Below are 20,679 nucleotides of genomic sequence, written 5' to 3' on the forward strand. Positions count from 1 at the left end.
CCCTGGGCTAGGCCTGACTCAGCCCTGGACTGCTGCCCAGCCAGCCCCACAAGGCCCCTGGCTCCCAAGTCCCAGCCAGGCTACGTCCAAGGCCAGCTGACCCTCGCGGGCTGGGACCCCCACGCACACCCACCTGGTCCCGGCTTGCTTCAAGGGCCTCTCTCAGCTGTGACTGCACCCGTCTCAGGCGCTGGCATTCCCGAGTCATGTGTTCAAGTTCAAGACCAAGTTTTTGGATTTGGTCACCCTGTTTTTAAAAAATCAGTTTCACAGGTCTCAGAATTATCTTAGCAATGTGATACAAAAGCAAAAATGACAAAATTTAAGCCACCCGTGATCGCAGCAGCCCAAGGGCGTTGTGCTGTCTCGGGTGGCCCTTCCTCTGCGCACACACTTCCGCTGAGTCACGGTGAGCTGCGCTTGCCCTGTTACTTTATTCGTTTTTAGTATTTAACAAGCACTTTACTGTGGAAGTAACTTCCTCGATCAAGGACCACAATGCAGATGCACTTTACCATCCAGTGAACACCTCGGAAACGTCCACGGCCCAGTGGTAAACATAAGCCTCCAGTCTGAATGAAGTCTAAACCGCCCAGGTCGGGGCCTGAGCGCACAGCAGGAGAACATTCAGAGGACGCTCACAGTTGGTATCATCCTGCTCTTTCTGTGGAAGACCCACAGCAATTTCTTTGGTCGTAATTGGACTTAACAGTATCCAGTTCTAATGAACAAGGTAAATCGGAGATCTCTAAATTTTACGATCCCAGAATTAACGGCTCCAAGTCAGTACCAGCCACATCCGTCACCAGTGCCTCAAGTGCTTCTTTCTAATGAACTGCCCGTTACATTTCCACAGTTCTGAAAAGGCCAACAGACCGTGAAACAGGCACTTCCTTAGGCTCCTGCTTGAAACCAACAGCTTCAGCAAACCGTTGGCCTTGATTCAGGGCCAGTTCCCTGTGACGCTCAAGTGTGAAACATTGTTCGAAAACATGGTTTTTAAAACGGCTGCACGGAAACTGGCTGCCTCGCTCAGTGCCACTGACAGCGAAGCTGCCTCCAATGGTCGTGCTGTTGTAAACCCCACAGCCACGAAGGTGCTCCCGCCAGGCCTTCCCACCAAGCTCGGCGAAGTCCCTGATGCTCTTGGTGTATGTTCTGCCAGACTGCCCCCCGGGGAGGTTGCACCAACTTACTCTCCTGTCACCAGGATTTAATTCCTTTCTGCTCCTTTTTCTAGATGCCAGGCTTGCAAAAGCTGCTGAAGGCCTCGTATCTTCGGGGCTTGCTTGGTGGGTCCCTCGCTTTACCTCCAAGCACTCAGGTCTGTTTCCAAACTGCTTCAGACCAGCCTGCCCACGCCTCTGCCCCGCCAGCCACGCACCTGCAGCCCCTCCCGGTGCGCTGCCTCTTCCAGTCTCTGCGTCAACAGCTGAATGGTGACGTGATTCTTCTTGTTTTGGGCCTGGTGGGTAGAGGCCTCCTCTCCCAGCTGCAGGACCCTCAGGTTGAGCTGGGACAGTTCATCCTTGCATCTCTGACTCTAGAGCAGAAAGGGTGAGAACACGGGTGAAAAGTCGTTTTTTTTTCTATCCAGCAGCTGACTTCAGATCATCCCAGGGCTTCTCAGCCAGTGGTTCTTGCTTCTGTGGGGACACCTGGCAACGTCTCCAGATATTTTTGGCGGTCACAGCCGAGTGGGCTGGGGGGCTGCTCCTGGCAACTAGTGGGTGAGGCACTCGGGGTCCTCAGAGTGCGGGGCCCCGGACCATCCCAGGAGAAGCGGACACCGTCAACACCCAGCCCCCGCTCTGGAGGACTGGCGTGGTTCTCGTTTCTCCCTGTTGTTTCTAACGTTATTTTAAGCAATTTGAAGGGAAAACCCCTAGTTAAACCTGAGGCATGTGGACTTCTTCAGAATCTCCTGATTAATGTCATGACACACACGCTTCGCACCTCAGCCCCAGGGGTCCCGGGGTGGGGGCGCTGCGAAATCACCTACTTTGCTGAAACTCTGGTGGTGCCCGTGGGGTCATGGCCCTGCGGGCTGACGCCAGCGCCCGTCATTTCCAGCCGTGTGTCGTTCACACGTCACAGAAACCACGCCGTCCCGCCTTGGCTCCCTCCCCAGGGAAGCACCCGCCTCCTTCCTTCTATCGACTGGCCCCTCCCTTTGCCCCCCCCACCGCGCCCTGAGAACCCCAGGACCAGGTCGGGGGTGGGAGGTGCTCCCACCACAGCGGAGCGCCTGGCGGTGTTAGTGCCAGGTCACCGTGAAGACCAGAGCTGGTGTCCAGTATCGACCCCAGCCCTCCATCCTTGGAGTCTGATTTCCTTAACAGCAAGAAATGGGATCTTCCTTTCACTCCTGGGATGAACACGTGTTATTTTCTTCTAATCCCTCACAGTCCAAGCCTCTGCTTGGAAATGTCAGGCCCCCAGGCCCAGGCGGCTGGCACAGAGGGCGCGTCACAGAGGGTGTCCGGCGAGCAGCCTGCCACACAGCCTGCGACCCGGGGCCCCCTCCCCCGGCTCCGGCCCACTCTGTTCTTTCAGAAAAAGGTGGTGCGTGTTCTTTTGCTGAGTTGGAGATTACTGCAGACTAATGGAGAAGGGAGGGTGGCATCAGCCTCGTGCCAGGCGTCGGGGCCCGACCTGTGTGCTGAGCTCCTCCGCCTCGGAGCAGGCCTTCTCCTTGTCTCTCCGTAAAACCTCGATTTCCTTCCTGTTGAAGAGGCAAGGTCAGCAGTATCACTGAGCAGCCAGTTTTTTCTCCCCAGTCTTCACTCGCTGTCACCGTGGTGGCTTGGATTTGTACCCTGCTCCTGGACCTGCAGCCACGGCTCTGTCACTGGCCTGGGCTACGGCTGTGTGCGGCTGGTCCAGTCGGGTCCCAGGCCTCAGACCCAGGGGAAGGCTGCCAGAGTGTGAGAACCGACACTCTCCCCGACACCCTAAGCCCCACACGGTATTGACGCCCAGCTGCGTAAGTGAAGACCACCCCAGCCTCACACCTGCTGCTGTCTGCTGTCAAAGGGGCCCCCGCAGCAAACTGAGGGGAAAACGGTTTCTGCAGGGAAAGAACCCTTCAGAACGGCTGTGATGTGACAGCGACCACCAGTTCACCAGGTTCAGCACTTTAACCATCACCCAGTTTTATCAAATCAGCACTGTGTCCTCAGCATTTTAGAGCTGAGTTCACCTTGAACTTTATTTAAAAAAAAAAAAAAAAAAAAAGACCAAACCAACCATCCTTGGCTGGGGCTCTGAGAATGCAGGCAGAAATCCACCCACGGGCATTCCGCGCCTCCCCCACCACCCACACAAGCCTCTCCTGCCTCAGCGCTCAGGCCCGCACCCCTCCCCACCCGACTCTGACTCACTGAAATCCACACCCCCGGAATGCATCCCAGAGAAAAGGTCAGCTGAAACCATTGTCAGGACAAGAACACACAGGCCCCCTTGCTGGGCAGGCTGCCCCACCCCGACGCCCACATACGACGGGGCGGGGGGCTTCCGCAGGGGAGAAGTGCCTGCGCCTGGCGGGCCGGCCAGGCTGCAGCCCACAGGCTCCCGACCTCCTGCTTCTGAGACCAGGGGCTCGGGCGGGAAGGTGGCTGCCAACACCTGCGAGGAGGTCCAAGCCCTTGCCTACCGGCCACGGCCGCTTGGAGGGCAGCATGCAGGACACCCGTGAACAAGTCCCCTCCCGACAAACAGCCTTCGGAGCCTGCTCCACAATGAGCAGGCGCAGCCGGCCTGGGCGGGGCGCTGAGCAGGCCTCACCTCTGTGCCCCTTCTGTCCTTTCTGCAGCTTCCAGCTCTTGCTGGACCCTTCCCCGCTCCTCCTTCAAAAACGCGTTTTCTTCAGAAAGCTTATCCAACTCGATTCTGCAGGAGAAACGTAAACAAGACAGGACAGTGGGCACTCCACCCAGGGCTGGTCCCCACACAGTCGCAGCCCCTCCCGACGAGGGCCCAGGGCACCCTTTCCTTTCCTTTCCTGTATCCTGGGCCAACCTGTGACGGTTTGCACCTCCCAACAACAAGGCCTTCCTAGCTTCTACAGTGGTCACACAGTCCACAGCTCGCTGAAGCATTCGGCGCTTGGCTCTGTGTCACAGCTGGCCTGCTCCTGCATCTCACACCCTCGGCTGGGACATGAGTGCGCCCACAGCGGGCCCAACGTGAGACACTGGGCAGAGTCCTCAGGTCGCTGCGAGACGGGTCGCCCCCCCAGGGACCCTAGCGCAGAGCTAAGGCGTGCACGAGTCGGAGTGCCGGCCGCCAGGGGTAGAGCACCCCCACCCTGCACCCAGGGGTCAGCGCAGGAGGAGCCTGGGAAGATGCCCAGGTCAGGCGACGAGGGAGACCTGAGGCCTCGTGGAACCTGCAGCAGGAGAAGCAATTCAGCGGCAGCCGTGGGACTAGGTCTGCCTGGAGCCCTCGCTCCCGATGGGTGCTCTGAGTCTCCAGGGACGGTAACCCCACCACCGTGGGACAGACGAAGTCTCGGGGCAGCTCAGAACCCACGCCTGCCGCCCAGGGAACCCACCCCGTCTTGCAGACATCTCTGCCCCACGAGGTCTCTACTTGGCATTAGCTTCTAATGTTTTCAATTTAAAAGGAGCCACACGATCTCATGTTTAGGTTCTGTATTATTCTTACAATACCAAGCATAAGTATCTCCTTCATAAGCATATGTGCAACTTTGGTTTTTTTTCTCACGAGGGACTAAAGAGAAAAATGAAGACACAGAAGTCAATGGCATTTTAAAAGCAGCGAAGGGCTTCAAACTGGGGAGTGACACAAATGAAGTCTGTGTTTTGAGCTGTTATTCCAGCTCCAGGATGGAAAACAAACTGTCTCAAGGCAGGTGTGTGTGGGTGTGGGTGGCGGAGGTTCTGCCTCCAGTTTCCTGGACCTCAGGTAAGCTGGCAGAACCCCACCCCCTCCCCCTACACTTATCAAACCACCAGAGCCTGTGTGAAGCTGATCATACAGTGTGTGTCCTCACAGAAGGTAGTGGAGACCTCCCAGGGCCCCCAAACAGAACAAAATCTGGAAGCTGAAACCAAAGCCAGGAACATTAAGCAACACAAAGATGGGGTCACCCTGAGGCCAACACCTGTGTCAACGCTGCCACCAACAGTGTGGAGAAACCACACTGTGGCCACCTGTGTGGGGCCAGTTCCCTGGGAGAGGTTAATGTGGTCCCAGATTAATAGGCACCCAACTCTTGGTAAAAGCAAAACACATCCTTTCTGCGGGGAGCAAACTCTCCTACAGCTCCCAGGATTCCCAGAGACCAACATCATGCAAACATGAGCTCACAATCAAAGATCACCACAACATACGTGGAAAAGGACCACCTATGGGAATCAGAAGAGGCCAGAACAATAGGATTAGACCCTGCAGGAACCTCAGATATTGGAATTCAGACACAAACTAAAGATAAATATTATGAAATGTCTACTTAAATGAAAGATGGAAATAAAAGATGAACGAGCAACAAGAAGCAATCAAAAATGATCAGAAAGAACCAAAAAGAACTTCTGTGGGGGAAAAAAAGTCAATGTAAATATAAAAACACTGGTAGATTAGACACCGCTGAAGAAACAATTACTGAGCTGGAACACAGATGTGCAAAAGCACCTAGAATGTGATGCAGACAGGAAAGATGCAGACACGAAAGAGGGGTTAAGAAGTAGAGGAGAAGTGAAAAGCCCTGAGGTCACCATCTAACTGGAGAGGACAGTGAGGGCAGAGGCAGCATGTCCTGAATAGTGGCCGAGAGGTCTTCACAGGACACAAACCTATACACGCAGAAGGCACAGCGTTTTCTACGCAGGGTAAGAAAAAAGAAAACCGCCCCGGGCCCTGTGACCCGGCATTTCCAGTCTTCAGTACAGCAGCACCCAGAATGAGACAGGGGCTCCCCAAAGCCCCCCGGGGTTGCTGCTGTCCTGACTTGTAACAGTGACCTCTGGGGACTGGCTCTGGGTGCTGGGGACACAGATGTGTCCCACCTGTCCACAGTTCTTCCAACTGCACATGTGTGTATTTTCTTGTGTCCGTAACACTTTAATAGAAAGTTAAAAAAAAAGAAAGAAATACACACCTAAACCCCCCAAAGACAAGCCACAGAAGAATGAGAACTTAAAAGCAGCCGAGGACAGGACACAGGTCTCCTACTGCAGGTGCAGAATCACGGTGCCCCAGCCCAGGACCCACGAACGCGCTGTGACGCCGCAGAGCAGGTGGAGCCAAGGCCACGGCGTACTGGACCTCAGGCAGGGAGAGCACCCTGCACGGCCCGGTGGCCACGGTGGACGTGAGAGGAAGAGGCAGGAGAGTCAGGGTCAGTGATGGGGCCTGAGGAGGACTGACCAGTCCCTGCTGGCTTTAAAGGAGGCAGGGCCAGATTGGGCTGTCGGCACCTGCAGACCAGACCCTCCTCCAGAAGCTCCGGCAGGCAGGCTCTGCGACACTGAGCCTGAGCTCCAGGCCCCACGCAGCAAAATCATCAACGGTGAGGTTTCAAGCCGCTGACTTGGTGGCACTTCATTCCAGCAGTGCTGGGAAACTGGTGTGCACTCACAGAGCAGACGGCCCCGGTCAAAGGGCAGAGGGCAGCCCGTCAACTGCTAACCTAGCCCTGCGCTCCTCAGGAGACCGTCCTTCGGAAACAGGGGAGAACCTGAGACAGTTTCACATCAGCAAAACCTGAGGGCATTTGCTCCAAGAGCGTTTCACTGAAGGACCTTGAAAGGCGACCATCAGAGGAAAGATGGTCCCATCAGAAGGCACCAACCCCGGCGTCCAAGACCAGGCCCACCCAGCAGAACGCCTGGTGGAGGTTCTTAAGAAAGTCCGTGTCCAACCCCCCAAAACACAAGCCACCAAAACTGCCCCCGAGGAAACAGGCCATCCGAGCCAGCCTGTGACCAGTAAAGGGGCTGACTTGCAGTAACAGGCCCGGGCTGCTGGCTTCCCAGGGGAACCCCTCTGACACCTGCAGAGAGAGGCCATCCTCCTCCAGCTCCTTCAAAACCTGAGCAAGGGGACACCTGCTAATTTGTTCTCTGATACCAGAGCCAAAGACACCACAGGACCAGTATTTCTTACCAAAGTGATGCTAAACCCGCAACAAGATGCCAACAAAAATGATCACTGAGCAGGTGCAGAGCCTGGGATGATGAGAAAGTTCTGGAAGTGGACAGTGGCGATGGCTGCACAACACTGTGAAGCCACCGCCTTATATATACACTAAAAAATGGTTACAATGATCAGTTTTATGGCAAAAAAGTCAATGTTCAATGACCAAAAAAATTCATTAAAAAAAGACTGATTCATTTTCTAGATTAAAGGACATTAAAGCGAGATGACAACTGAAGGCACAGCACGTTTGCCACAGCCACGACGGCAAAGGCACGTCCACACGGTCGCCTGTGCTCTTGCCCACCCCCCTGCTTCACCTGTGCTCTGCCCAGCCCCCGGCCCCTTCATGGGAGGGAAATCCAGGAGGCAGGACACATGATCAAGGTCCCACATGGTCAGGGACACCACGCCAGAAGCAGGGACATAACACAATGCCTAGATGGTGGTAAACAGTCCAGGCCCCTTGGGAGCAGTGAGGCAGTCTGGGGATGGAGCCCAGGGGCCTCCAGCTATGCTAACATTTTCTACCTTGAGCTGGGAGGTGCGTGGACATTTATTCCTTTTGGTTTATCGTAAATCCCACGTAACCTTTTGTTTTAAATGAAGCAACTTGGCCCGGTCACCCAGCCAACAGGAGCTGGTGCCTGAGCAGGGCCCACCCATGTCTGCTGTGAGCCAGTGTCACCTGCCTGGACAAGTGACACAACGCCTCATGGAGCCTTTGTCTCCACAGGAAGCGGGGACCTCACAGGCGTGTGGGGTGGGAGTTAATGGGGCCAAAGGACACGGTGCACAGAGCATGAACCGTGTCACACACCTGAGCCCGGCCGTGACCTCTCCCAGGCCACACTCCGTGAGCTGGCAAAGCCTTCCAGAATTCCGGCCTCCTGAGACAGAGCGTGTGCCAGGCTGAGCCCCCGGGCCGGGGAGGGGGGCCTAGCTGCACAGACCAACATCTCTGGGCCACCTCCCCACCCTGAGTTGGCCCTGACAGTGTCACCTGTTCACTACCAGCCGAGTCTGCCGTGGGAGGTAAAAACAGTTTGTTCAAATTCTATAAAGTCAGGTGCTTCAGGGCCTATGCTCTAGTTAACATAAATTTTTAAAGTAAAGAAAAAGTCCTGTAAAATAGCCTGTTCCTACGGGCTCACCTATCTGCACCGACAGAACCGCTGGCTAACAGGTAACGTGACTCTTAGCAGTTTCCCAAGTCCGATTTCAAAGTCTGGCTCTTAAGAAACCCTGACGTGGCACCCGAGAGGACGGGGTCCCCGGACCTGAGTCGCCGAAGCGCGTCCTGCAGCCGGTCCCTGTCCTGCGTCAGCCGCTGCTCCAGCTCTGCCCTCCTCTGCAGCCCGGCCCGCAGGCCGCGGATGACCGCCTGCGAGTCCGCATGCAGCCTGGCCAGCTCGGCCTTCTGGCCCTGCAGCACGCTGCGCTCCAGCTGGAAGGCCTGCTCCAGTTCCTGTCTCTGCTCCGCAAAGCCCCTTCTCATCACCTCCACTTCCCTTTCGTAGGCGCTCACCTGAGAAGAGAGTATGAGGACCTCAGCCGGGGGCCCTAGAAGGGATCTGCCTTCCAGCACCAGGCTGCCAGCAGGGGTCTGAGCTGGTGGGGGGTGGGGCCCTGAGGGCTGTGAAAGGCTCCCCATGGCCAGGTGGCCGCAGGCTTCCATCACCTCCCTCCCATAACCTTCACTGGGCCCCGCGGGCAGGCCCAGCGGGTGCAGAAAGGAGGCTGGGGGTGGAGTGGGGCCAGTGCCTGGCAGACAGCAGGAGGGGGCGAGGGTGGACAGCGCCTCCACGAGGCTGGCAGGAGGCCCAGCAGGAAAGGCTACAGAGGAGCTTCTGGCTGAGGCATCCAGGTGGCCCTGCCTCGCTGCCCTGGGACACACCGACAAGTCCTGGACACTCTCCCCCCCAAAAACCCACCACAGCCGAGTAACAGAGCGGGAGACACATTCATCCAAGGGGCAGACTCGGCCAGGTGGCCCCTGGAGCGCCCCATGCAGGGCAACCCGGGGAGCTCCAGCTGAGACACAGCTGGGAGCAGCGCCCCCCACGGCACAAGGAGCAGGGCGGTCTGGCCCCTCGAGACACGCGGGTACACGTGACCCTGCCCCTTCCCATGGTCCGGCGTTCTTCCCCTGCCCTGCCTCACTTCCACTTCCTGTAAACCTCAGCCCTGCGTGCTTACTGTGGGGCAGAGGAGTGCCTGGCGGCTCCCAACCCCTCGGCCTCCCTCAGTCCCCCTGACCTTGGCCTCCAGCTGGACCTCGAGGTCCAGGTAGCGTTCCTTCACCTGCTCCAACATTATCTCCGTTTCTATACTCACTGGAGCGGACTGGCCCACAAATGCAACGAGGCCTGCGGACGAGAGGACACTTCTGCTTGCGTCCTGCCCTGGACACCACGGGTCCAGTCCCAACCCCCAAGCTCACTCCTGGACAGCTCCCTGGGACACGTCTGCCCTGAGGTCATGGCAAGGTCATTATGCCCTTCACCACTTCTGTCCCCCTCGTCCACCTCCCTTGGGGCTCTGGGTTCTGCAAAAGCCCCGGTCTCAGGTAGGCGGTCCAAGCTGGCCCACCAGCCGCTGCCACCTCCCCCTCCCCGGGCAGGAGCACTGACCCACCGCCTCCCAGCACCCAGCTCCCACCTGCTGGGCGGTGTCCAGGGGACAGCTGGCCGTCTGGCTGTGCGTGGGGCTGGCTGGGCCGACTCAGGGGCAGCCGCGCCCGCAGGCCTTCCAGTGCGGCCTGCAGCTCGTCGTTCCGGTCCTGCAGATCCTGTGGGCAGAGCCAGACACCGCCTCCAGCTGCTGCGGCCTCCGGCCCCAGGAGCGCGGTGTGGAGACGCGCCAGGGGAGCAGCACAGCAGGGCAGGCGGGGCCGCCCCCTGACCTCCGGGACAGCTGTAACTGCACCCAGGCACCTGATGACTCGGTGAGCGACAGAGAAGCAGGGCCGTCTCCCGACTGCTTATGCCCAGCACACATTCCACCACTGGGGCACGGGGGGCTCAGGAAAAGGAGCTCAGGGAAAGTGAGAAACGCAGAAAATACAGAGAACCAGAAGCAGCTGAAAGCTCAGGTGCCTTGTTGAAACACACGGCGGTGCTACGACCCGGGTGGGAGGCGGCTACACCGGGTCTGCCCTGGTTCTGGCCACAGCTGGTGCTGAGTCTGCAACGGGTTCTGCAGTCACTGGCCACCAAAGCGGACAGCGAGTGCTTCAGACCAAAGGCCACAAAGAAACATGACCGTGTCAACAGAAGGGTGGTGGCCAGGTGAGCACGCACGTAAGGGGAAGGGGGATTTGGGGGCATGAAAGCTTAAGAGGAAGGGTTCTTGTTTGTGACAAGTGTAACTGGTCCAATCATGGATGAAATACACCTGAACCAGCACACTCGGTCACCTGACTTTTAAAGGCCCAGTTTCCCAGGTGGTCCCACAGCCGGCACCACCTGTCTGTGCCCTGCCACATCTGCTGTGGGTCCCTGTCCCCACATCCCCAGGCTGGCAGTCTGCGCCCACCCCACCTGGAAGATGGTACAGGGCATGCAGCCGCCACCGGCTTCTCCTTCTGGGACATGCGCTCTCGGGGATCCCAAACCAGCCACCCACGAGGGCCCATCTCTCAGATCTTTGAGTTTCCTTCCAGGCGGCTCTTGTTAAATAAACCTCATCTTCCTGCACTTCCCGGAGGCCCGTGCCTGGCCTGTCACCGTGGTTCCCCTGGAGGAGCCTTTCCTCGGCAGCCCGAGGCCGTGGGGAGAATGTACAGGCCCTGCAGACCTTAGAAGCAGCACAGATTTACTGGGATCCCTGTGCCTCCTCCAGCCCGCGGGAAAGGGCAGGCCTGCAGGGCGGAGCACTCACCCTGCTCCCCCGGCCCCGCAGTGTCGCCACGCTGGCCACTGAGCGCCTCTGGGGTGGTCAGGCCGGCTTGAGGCATGCCATAGCATAAACTCGACGCTGACTTTAACGACCCGATTCCCAAAAAGGGAGGTAAGATATCTCACTTAGAATGTGTTCATACAGATTTTATACTGAAATGATGACATTGCAGACACACTGACGTCAATGAAATGTTACTGAAACTGGTGTCACCTGCTTCTTCTCGCCTGTGAGATGTGACTACTGGAAAACTTGAAATCACACGCCTGACTGGTATTTTTATGGGGCAGTGCTGATCTAGCAGGAAGTATCTGCAGAGCCATTTCCACCCAATGCCCTGCGCCCTTGGGGGTTCTTTCTGCCCCTAAACGGGTATTTTGAGAGCACATATACGTCCTGCAAATTCAGCAGAAAGCAGGCTCTTCGCTGGGCGCAGGCTCTGCAGCTCCCAGGACACACGTGGGAACGCGGCCAGTTCTAGTCCACCGGGCGACGTGTGCCGACCTGGGCCCCAGCCCTGGGTGCCTCCTGCCACACGGGGCGGCCGGCAGGGCTGGGGAGCCAGGTGCTTGTTCTGCACGTGAATTTGGGGTGCCTGTGGGTGCAGAGGGCAGTCACAGGGGCAGGGTGTCACCCCGCTAGCCAGCAAGGCAGCAAACCCACTGCCCACGCTGCAGCGCTAAGGGTCTGGACCTGCTGAAGCTTCTCTTCTTGTTAGCGGGAGGAGCGAGCTCAGGAAGAAAGCTGGGGTGGGGAGGGGGGCGGATTTCAACAGCCACTTGGAAAACACTGGAGAGGAAGGTGGAGCGGCCCGGCAGGCTGTCTGGGGAGACGAGCCACACTGAGGCAGCACACACAGAGGGGCGGACCGCCCAGACACCGGCAGTGGAGGGGCTGGTGCGTGTCTTGGTCCGTTCAGGATGCTAAAACAAAAATACCATAGATGGGAGCTTATAAGCAAAAGAAATTGAGTTCTGACAGTTCTGGAGGCTGGACGTCCATGACTGAGGTGCCCATGGAATCAGTGTCTGGTGGGAGCTTCCCAGTTCAGTCTTCTCCTGTGTCCTCATTTGGTGGAAGGCATGGGGGTGCTCTCTGAGGCCCCCTTCTTAAGAGCCCTAATCCCTTCGTGGGGCCCCCTCCTCACACTGTCATGTTGAAGCACAGGCTTCAGCATGTGGCTCTGGGGGGACACCCTCATTCAGGTTACAATGGGTGGAAATACAGAAAAGAAAAATCTGCATTTATGGTTTCTGACCAGGGACGAGTCACTCCATGAGGGTGTCTGCCCAAGACGGGGGCAAAAACACGAAACCACAGAGGACCTCTAAGAAGGATGCAACTAACACCTTACAGCCCCTTTTACCAAAGGCGGCCTCGTCCAGAAAACTGAGACTGACAGTTGAAATGAAAAAAAAAAAAAGAGAGAGAAAACCGTGGTGGAAGTGGGGGTTCTAGCATGCATGTGTGCTTAGCAGGTACGAGGTCATGGGTTCGAGCCCCAGTACCTCCATTAAATAAAATATAAATACATAAATAGACCTAATTACCCCCCCAAACTCCCAAAACAACAAGCAGACAAACAAAAGCTAAACTGACAGCTGAACAGGAAGAGAACCAGCAACAACCGGAGCACGGGTCCCAGCAGAGCCAGCAGAGCCCTGCTCACAAGGGAGGCGGGAGGCGGCAGCTCTGGGAAGATGGGTGACGCTCGGCAGGGAGGCTCACCAGAGGGAGGCTGCCGAAACGCCCTGTCCCCGAGGCAGCGCCCAGACCCCCGTGTCTGAGCCGCTCCTTCCTGTCAGGAGCCGGGCTCCGCGGAGAAAGGGCTGTTTCCAGGGCAGTCGTTACGCTGGGAAGTTCGTAACTGACTGAACAAGACTCGACAGTCACATGTCACAAGTCAGGGCTGCCGGCCGGAAGACGCCCCACTGGACAGACCCCACACAACCGGGGCCCCAAAGTGTCGGACACAGTGGCCAATTACGAAGGGGGCGGTGGGGCCCAGGGGCCAGACTGACAGCAGACGGGTGGGACACCGCCGGCTGACGGCAGGTGACAAACGCCAGCCGACAGAGCAGATGCTGGAGCTGGAAAACCACCCTTCAGCCAGAGTGGACAAGAAGCACTGACTGGCCCCAAACCCAGGGAAACCTCTCACAAAGGGCAGGACGTGCACGTGGCCTTCGAGTGTCTCCCCACCAACCACTCATCAGCTGCAGGGGAGGAAACCCAGCAGCTGTCCAGCGGGGCCAGGAGGCCATGCCGAGGGCAGGTGGTCAGAACCGACCTCACCTCCGCTGTGCAGCTGAGAAGGACAACTTCAACCCAAAGGGAATATCAGAAAAGCAAAATGAACGTTTCTATTAAAAATGGGGGGGCCATATTCTTTGAAAATGTCCAGGTCAAGGGCAAAGGCAGGCTGTGGGAACGTGCGCCGGGCTGAATGTGTCCCCCAGATCCGTGTGTTGAATCCCGAGCCCCAGCGTGATGGTGTCAGGAGGTGGGGCTTTGGGGGGTGATGCGGTCATGAGGGTGGAGCCCCCATGACGGGGTCAGTGCTCTTGTAACACAGGCTCACAGGCCCCTCGCCCCTCCACGTGAGGACACAGTGAGAGGACAGCCAGCCACCTGTAACCCCGAACAGAGCCCTGCAGACACAGCGTCTGCAGGCTCCTTGACCTCGGACTCACCCGCGTCTAGAAGCGTGCGAACTACATCTAGCTCCCCAGTCTACAGTGTTCTTTCTACCACCGCCCGGAACGGGCGAAGACAAAGCTTGATTAAAGGACGTTAAACAGACACAGCAGCCTCGGCAACACCTGGTCCTGGGCTGGATCCTGCCCTGGAGGGGAGGGGACCCCTGCGAGGCGAACCAGCGTTGACACGCCGCGGCCGCAGGGCGCGGCGCTGCATCCCTGGGGGGACACGTGACCAGGCGTCCACCGCTAAGCAGGGGGTACTGGGGGGCGGTTCTCCAGGAGGAGAAGCCCAGCTTCGTAGCTTTCGTTCACTTCTTGGTGCACATAAGCCCCACCATCAAAGGTTTACCGAGAAGTCAGCAAGATTCCTGACATTTGTCGACTTTGGTCACGTGACCAGCCCTGCGAGGCTGTAGGGTCAGCCTGTGCTCAGGAAACGCATGGACTGGTCTGGGGGCACAGGGCCCCGGTGCACATGGGTCACCTCAAGTGCTCAAGAACAACCACGTGTGCATGTCCACACACACGTGCACACACAGTGCACGGGGCGAACGTGAACAGCTGGGAACCTGGGCGGAGGCACTCAAGTGTTACTCGAGCTAGTTTCACCTTTGTGACTTCATGTGTTAGAAATTATTTTCAATTAAAAAGCTTTTTTAATGCTCTAAATGTTAGTTCAAAACAGCCAAAAACATCCCGCCAAATAGAACAAATTTCAAAATAAGCAGCTTAGTCCTGAAATGTAAAATATTTTGTTGATGTTCCAAAAAAAGTCAAGAACCAAAAGTGGATGAGTTGCAGTTCTTAAAGAAGGAAGTTTACGCTTGTGCACTAAAGTGACATACGAATGCGTGGCTGGTTCCAGGTGCCCAACGTGGAGAGAAAACCCAGCAGGAAGGCCAGCTCCCTCCGGCAGTTGAGCGGCACAGCCCCCAGCCACAAACCACACGCCAGCCGGGCTCCCGAGGAGGTGGGCAGCTGACACACGCAGGGCTGCGGGGCACCTGGGACTTGGGGTTGGGAGGGCAGGGGGCCGGGGTCACGCCACACTGCACACCAGCACGAGCTCACCTTTAACCTCTGGTGCGGCCAAGGCATCGCATGCAGAAACAGGGCTTGCGTTAGTGGGGAGGGAAATCATTAAGAATCAAGTTGCCGCCACACCCTTAACACCAAACAGCAACGTTTTCTACGCTGGACTCCTCAGTGATCTTGAGAGGGTAGCGGGCTGGGCCGTGTTTCTACGCCTCGGGCTCCGCCACCTGCGCCCCACTCTGCACGGCACACACTGGCAGGTCTGGCCCAGGAAATGCCAACAGCCACGCACGGGAGACAAGATGAAGCCCTCCATGCTGCCCGGAAACAGAGGGGGCCTTAGGGTTGGGGTTAGTGCCAGCCCGGGAGCCGGGCAGCCTGGCGGGCGCTAGGCAGGCGAGTTCTGGCCCTCCCTTCAGAGCACAGGCTTGGAGGACCCCGGGGGCAGAAGGCTGGCTGTGGCCACTCCTGCGGGGTTGCTCCGGCGGGCCTGGGCTGGACCAGGAGGTGGGAGGGGGGCAGACCCCGATGCCCCCCGGGGGGGGCGGGGCACATACCCGGCACTTGAGTTCGTGCTCCTTCAGGACCTCTGAGAACCGCTCCTCCTGGGCCAGGAGCTCCGTGCTCTGTGGCTCCAGCTGAAAGCCAGACACACGCAGGAAGACGAGGGCTAGGACCTGAGGCTGGCAGCGGGTGCGCAGTAACCTCTCACACTCCCCCTACCCCGGCTCAGCACCTCCGGAGACAGCCGCCCATCCCTCCTCCTCTCCCCTTGTTTGAAAGGTCTCAGGGCAGAAGGATGGTCCAGACTCATGGAAGGTGGCCTCGCGCCCACCTGGAGCCTGGGCTGCCTTCTTGCTGGGCTGCATCTGCCCAGAGCCCTGCACCTGCCCTCCCCTCCTCCCCCCATGGGGATGGCAGGGGGCTTCCAACCTCTCCCCGTGCCCCCACCACTGAGACTCTGCCACTGGCCCAGGCCTTGTCACTAAAGGGCCCATGTGCAGGGCATCACCAGCACCACCTGAAGAGGAGGAAAACCTGGAAAGCTGTCTTGATTTTCTCTGCATTCTAGAATTTTAGCAGCAAAAAATCCTGTCACCTGTGCATTCTTTGCTAAGACCCTGACACCCCTTGCCCAGCACCCGGGCTCCTCTCTGAAGACTTGGAATCAGCAAGAGGACTCACCTTTTCCTTCAGCACAAACTCCAGATCGTTCTGCAGCTTCAGGACCAGCTTCTCTGACTCCGAGAGCTTCCCTACGACTTCAACGATCTCCTTCTGCAACCGACTGTTTTCCTACAAGACACAGGCCAGTGGTTTGCCAGCTGTGGGAGCGCAGGAGGGGCTGTCACAGGTCTGCCCCCTCTGACAGAGGAGCAGGGCTCCAGGGGGGACTCGGGGCCAGAACAAGCCAGGTGGCCTGTTCAGACCCCACGGAGCCCTTGGCAACACTCCTCCCTGTCCCGCTGCCTCGACCTCCCCCACAGCCTGAGCCGAGGATGGTCGTGAGCGGCAAGAGGAAAGGCTGGTGGCAGTCCCTTCTGTGCCATTTTTAAAGACGGCTCTGAAGCTGCACCGTGACAGCCCAGGTGTCCACCAGGAGGAAGGCAGTGTCTGCAGACTTGGGGGCTGGGGGACAGAGGCGCAGGAGCCAGGTGGGTGTGGGCAGAGCCTGAAGCCCTGAGTTAGGAAAGGAGAAGGAAGGCGGAGCCTGGGGGGCCGGGGACATCTCACTGGGTGCAAACGCAGGGTGCGTGACAGTCGTGGGATGCTCTTCATGGCCCAGAGGGCCACGTTTGCCACAGGGCAGGGCTCCAGGCAGGGGGTGGGGCAATGTGCTTTGGTCTCTGCTGACCCCACGGGTGCCCTAGTGCCCAGGGGCGCACTAACCCTCCCTGACCTCGGCGCGGGAGCCCCTCGGCCCCTGTCCTGCTGCCCCCACAGCTGGTGGGGGGTGATATCCCTCCGGGGAAAGGCAGGAGTCTTTCTGTTAGGCTGGGAAGGGGGTCTTCCGGTGTGTGTGTGTGTCTGTGTGTGTCTGTGTGTGTGTGTGTGTGTGTGTGTGTGTATGTGTGTGTGTCTGTGTGTGTGTGTGTGCGTGTCTGTGTGTGTGTGTGCGCACGAGCGCATGTGTGTGTTGACAGAGAGAGACCTGCCCCTGTCCCTTCCCAACCCCGGAATGCCCATGTAAGGCTCTGGGGAGGGTTCGGTCCTCGACCCGGAACTTCGCCTCCTCCTTTCGGGCAGGAGGCCCCCCTCTGGCCCGTCACCCCTCCCCTACCTTCAGGGCCAGGGTCAGCTTCTCGCGGAGGCCAGCCTCCTCAGCCCGCAGCCTCCGCAGGTCCTCCTCCAGCGCAGCCCCCTGCCGGTGGGCCTGCTCCCAGAAGAGCTCGCGCTCCACCTCCAGCTCGGACCGCAGCAGGCTCAGCCTCCCCCTGCACCCCTGCTCCAGGTGTCTGGAAGGCACACGGCAGTCATGTCGGGGCCCGAGGGGCCATCCCCAACCCTCCCCTCCCCGAGTCTCCTGTCGCAGCACTGGCCACTGGGGCTTGGGGCCCTGCTTAAATCCCACCAGGGCTGGTGGGTGTGACCCCGCAAGACAAGGGGAGCCTGTGCGTCCCTGCAGCCTCTGGAGCAGGGGTAGAAGATGACCTCTGACTCTCCTCGGCCTTTCCACCTCCTGCACATTATCAAAAACATAAAAAAGGCAGCGTTTGGTGACCAAATGCACACACAAGTAAGCCTCCATCACAAGGACACGGACAACAGAAAACCTGTAGACGGTGAATCCCAAAGCAACCAGAGGAAAAGGTGGGGGCGCCTCCCTTGGATTCTGCAGGAATCTTTTGCAAGAACTGTCTCCAGCAGCAGAAAAACGGTGCCAGTGCTTCATTTTTTCACTAAAATGGTTGCTTAACAGGGTTTCTCAAACCCAGTCTGTCTAGACCGAAGACGACTGAAACTCTTACTTCCGCAGAGCTTGTCTGCGTCAACAACTCCGCAGAAGAAACACGGGGCTGGTCTTGCGTCCTTCTCACCTCAGAGCTTCAGGGAAAGAACACAGCGGGGCGGGGGGCGGGGGAGCTGTCCCGTAGGGAAACAGCTGGACAGATGTGATTAATCTAACATCTTTGTGCCAGTTTTAAAAATACAAGTTTGAGGAGGGGAGGGTATAGCTCAAGTGGTGGAGCACATGCTTAGCAGGCACGAGGTCCTGGGTTCCATCCCCAGCACCTCCTCTAAGAATAAATAAATAAGAAAACCTAACTATCTCTCCCACCAAAAAAAAAAAAAAAAAAAAAAAAAAACAAGAAAAAGAAATAGAATAGAATACTAAACCTTTTTTAAAAATTTTAAAAATACAAGTTTGATCACATCACTCCACTCTTTATACATTTTTTAAAGATCCAGCAAACATCCAGCCAAGGGAAAGGGTCAGGAAAATGCAGCAGACCCGCACAGAGGTGCTCCGGGGCCGGCAGCAAGTCTGCGCAACACGACACCGTTCCGTAAATAACCACGAGCACGGCACAGAGAAGCCGGGGTGCACAGACGGCGTCAGGAGCGACACTGCTTTTCCTCTTCCTTTTGCTTGTATTTTCTAAATTGTCTACAATGAACATGTATCATCTATTACCTTTGAACAAGCAACACCTAACGCAGCCTTAAAGACAGTCTCTGGAAATGTACCGACAACGCCCCTTTGCTCACAGGGCAAAATCCCAACGCCTGCCCAGCCCTCAGGCTTCGTGTGTCCCCAGGCCAGGTTCTCTGAGACTGAGATACAGCCTTCGAGCCCCTTTCTGGGTTCTCTGACCCGGTCTCTGCTGGGTGGCTGGGAGAGGCGGGTCGACCAGTCGAGACCAAAGCAAATTAGTCTCAGCTCCTTGGACTGAAAGCACGCAGCACATGGGCGCGGGGAGGCGGCCGCGCTGGATGCAGAGGAAGGGCGCGCGCGCAGGTCAGGCCGCCTCAAGCCGGGAGCCCGTGCACCCCGCCAGCCCAGGCCTCACCCCAGGGCCCAGGGGGACCCCGTCCACGGCAGGGACAGGGCTGAGCGCAGCCACAGGAACCACAACACACCCCCCGCCCCGACCTCCACTGACAGCGTCCCCGGGATCCCCGAGCGGCCTCACAGCCCGCTCCGCGCAGCCAGGGACTGAGGATGGCACCCCCGCGAGCGAGCGGAGCTGCGAGAGCCGCACCTGGTTCCTGGGCGGGGGGCCCGCCGGGCAGCAGAGCAGGACAAACCCGGTATTTCCCAGCCACAAGCGCCCCTGTGGTTAATGCTGCCCACCGCCTGCCCAAGGGTGGGCCCGGGCGCTGGGCGGGCAGGCACACCTCACAGTCAGACCATGCTTGTTACCTCAGGTTTGACTGGAAACATTTTTTAAAGTTTGGTGCAAAGAGTCTTAATTTTTAGCTTCCCTGAAAGTTACTGTGATCCGGTGTGGGAGCTGGCGGCAGTGCACGTGCAGGTGTGTGTGTGCAGGTGCCCACGCACACCTCCACCCACACGCACGGCCTTGGTGCCCAGACCCCAACTCTCACACACCCGTCTCCATGTGGCTCACGGGCAGTGTGGACTCTGGCTGGTGCCTAGACCAGGGTCTTGGCTGCTGCGTCCTGCCTTCCCAGCCCCCGGAAGGAAAGGGGGACTCCGGCCTTTGGGAACTCGGACATGAGGCACCACCCCAGGCCTGTGACACATGGGAAGGTGGTGGCCCCAGGAGGGTCCCTGAAGTCACAGGTCGTGGGGGAGCAGAGCTGTTGACCTAGGATGTGGGTCAGACTCCAGGTGACCCCCAAAAGTGACGAGCTCTGTCCCCCAGCCCTGCTCACATGGGGGTTCATTTCCAGAGAGGAGGGAGGGGCATTGCCGGCTGAGTGACTGTGGGCAGTTACTACACTGCTCCAAGCCTCAGTGTCCTTGGCTGAAAAACAGGAATGGAAAGGCCTATTTGGGGTCTCGGTCAGGCAGTGCCTGGTCTGTAACAGGATCCCTAAGGCAAGAGAGCAGTTTCGCAGGCCAGAAGCCTCTTCCCAGAGGCCAAGACCCCAGCTGCACTGCCAGGGTGCCCGGTGGCTCTGCTGAAGGAGGAGCTGTGGGTCAACCCGCTAAACCCCACGGACAGCGCCCCCCAGCACCTCTGCTGCAGCCCCTCTGCTCAGGCCTCGCTTCAGAGCCCGCAGGCACACTGGGCAGGGGGAAGCCCTCCAGGGCCCTGGGACCCTGTCACATCACACTGTGACACCCACACACCTCACCAGTAGGCTGCTGAGGCTTCACCTGAGCAAATGCCCCTGTCGCAGGGGGAACCTGCCTGGGGACCCAATGTCCAGGTTCGAGCTCCTGCCACCCCTTTGCCAGCACTGAGGAGGACGGACACCCTGAGTCAGGACAGTTCCCGCAGCATCCTTAGCTGTCCTTGAGGGGACCCGCTGGTGACCAGAGCTTCCAGAAAGGGGCCAACCTCCGTGCTCTATTGGTGGGAGCATCCCCCTCAGGGTGAGAAAGGCCCCCTCCCAGCTGTAGCCTGGGAGACCGCAGAGGCTGGACTTCCTCAAATGTTTTGGCTAATGAACCAGCGAAGTGGTTTTGTGTCCCTGGAAAGGAAGGTCAGAAAGCCTTTCCTTTGGTCCGTCCGCCCGCTGACTCACCAGGAGCCCGCTCAGCCCTCTGCGTGGGCGAGGCCCTCAGTCAGCAGTTTCGGGCTCTGGGCTCCTTTCTGCAGAGCCGACAGGAGGCAAGGCCATTCCCTGGGCCTCTCTCAAAATGTCCACCTGTCTCACTGATCACAGCCATGTACAGAAGGCGCAGCTCGAGTGGGACCCACCCCGACAGACGGAGCAGAGCAGAGAGGCCAGCAGACACATGGCCAGA

At 58.2% G+C, this 20,679-nt stretch overlaps 1 protein-coding gene and 1 non-coding gene across 12 annotated transcripts in view; both read right to left on the reverse strand.

Annotated features, from left to right (window-relative positions):
* Positions 1-20,679, reverse strand: part of NINL (ninein like) — an 85,426-nt gene that overhangs the window by 6,090 nt on the left and 58,657 nt on the right. For all 11 annotated transcript variants that reach the window (XM_064475957.1, XM_031434371.2, XM_031434368.2 and 8 more), the window contains exons 11-20: positions 17,077-17,251; positions 15,981-16,091; positions 15,353-15,433; positions 9,820-9,949; positions 9,418-9,527; positions 8,439-8,686; positions 3,787-3,891; positions 2,656-2,725; positions 1,385-1,543; positions 134-247 (exon numbers count right to left, since the gene is read on the reverse strand). In XM_064475957.1, the coding sequence (XP_064332027.1) occupies positions 134-247; positions 1,385-1,543; positions 2,656-2,725; positions 3,787-3,891; positions 8,439-8,686; positions 9,418-9,527; positions 9,820-9,949; positions 15,353-15,433; positions 15,981-16,091; positions 17,077-17,251 (1,303 nt within the window). The remainder of the gene's footprint in view (positions 1-133; positions 248-1,384; positions 1,544-2,655; positions 2,726-3,786; positions 3,892-8,438; positions 8,687-9,417; positions 9,528-9,819; positions 9,950-15,352; positions 15,434-15,980; positions 16,092-17,076; positions 17,252-20,679) is intronic.
* On the reverse strand, positions 816-953 carry LOC116147551 (small nucleolar RNA SNORA2/SNORA34 family). The gene has a single exon (XR_004131110.1). It is a non-coding gene; the product is annotated as a small nucleolar RNA SNORA2/SNORA34 family (small nucleolar RNA).

The sequence above is a fragment of the Camelus dromedarius genome, chromosome 18 (assembly GCF_036321535.1).
Source record: "Camelus dromedarius isolate mCamDro1 chromosome 18, mCamDro1.pat, whole genome shotgun sequence".
In the NCBI taxonomy this organism is placed as follows: domain Eukaryota; kingdom Metazoa; phylum Chordata; class Mammalia; order Artiodactyla; family Camelidae; genus Camelus; species Camelus dromedarius.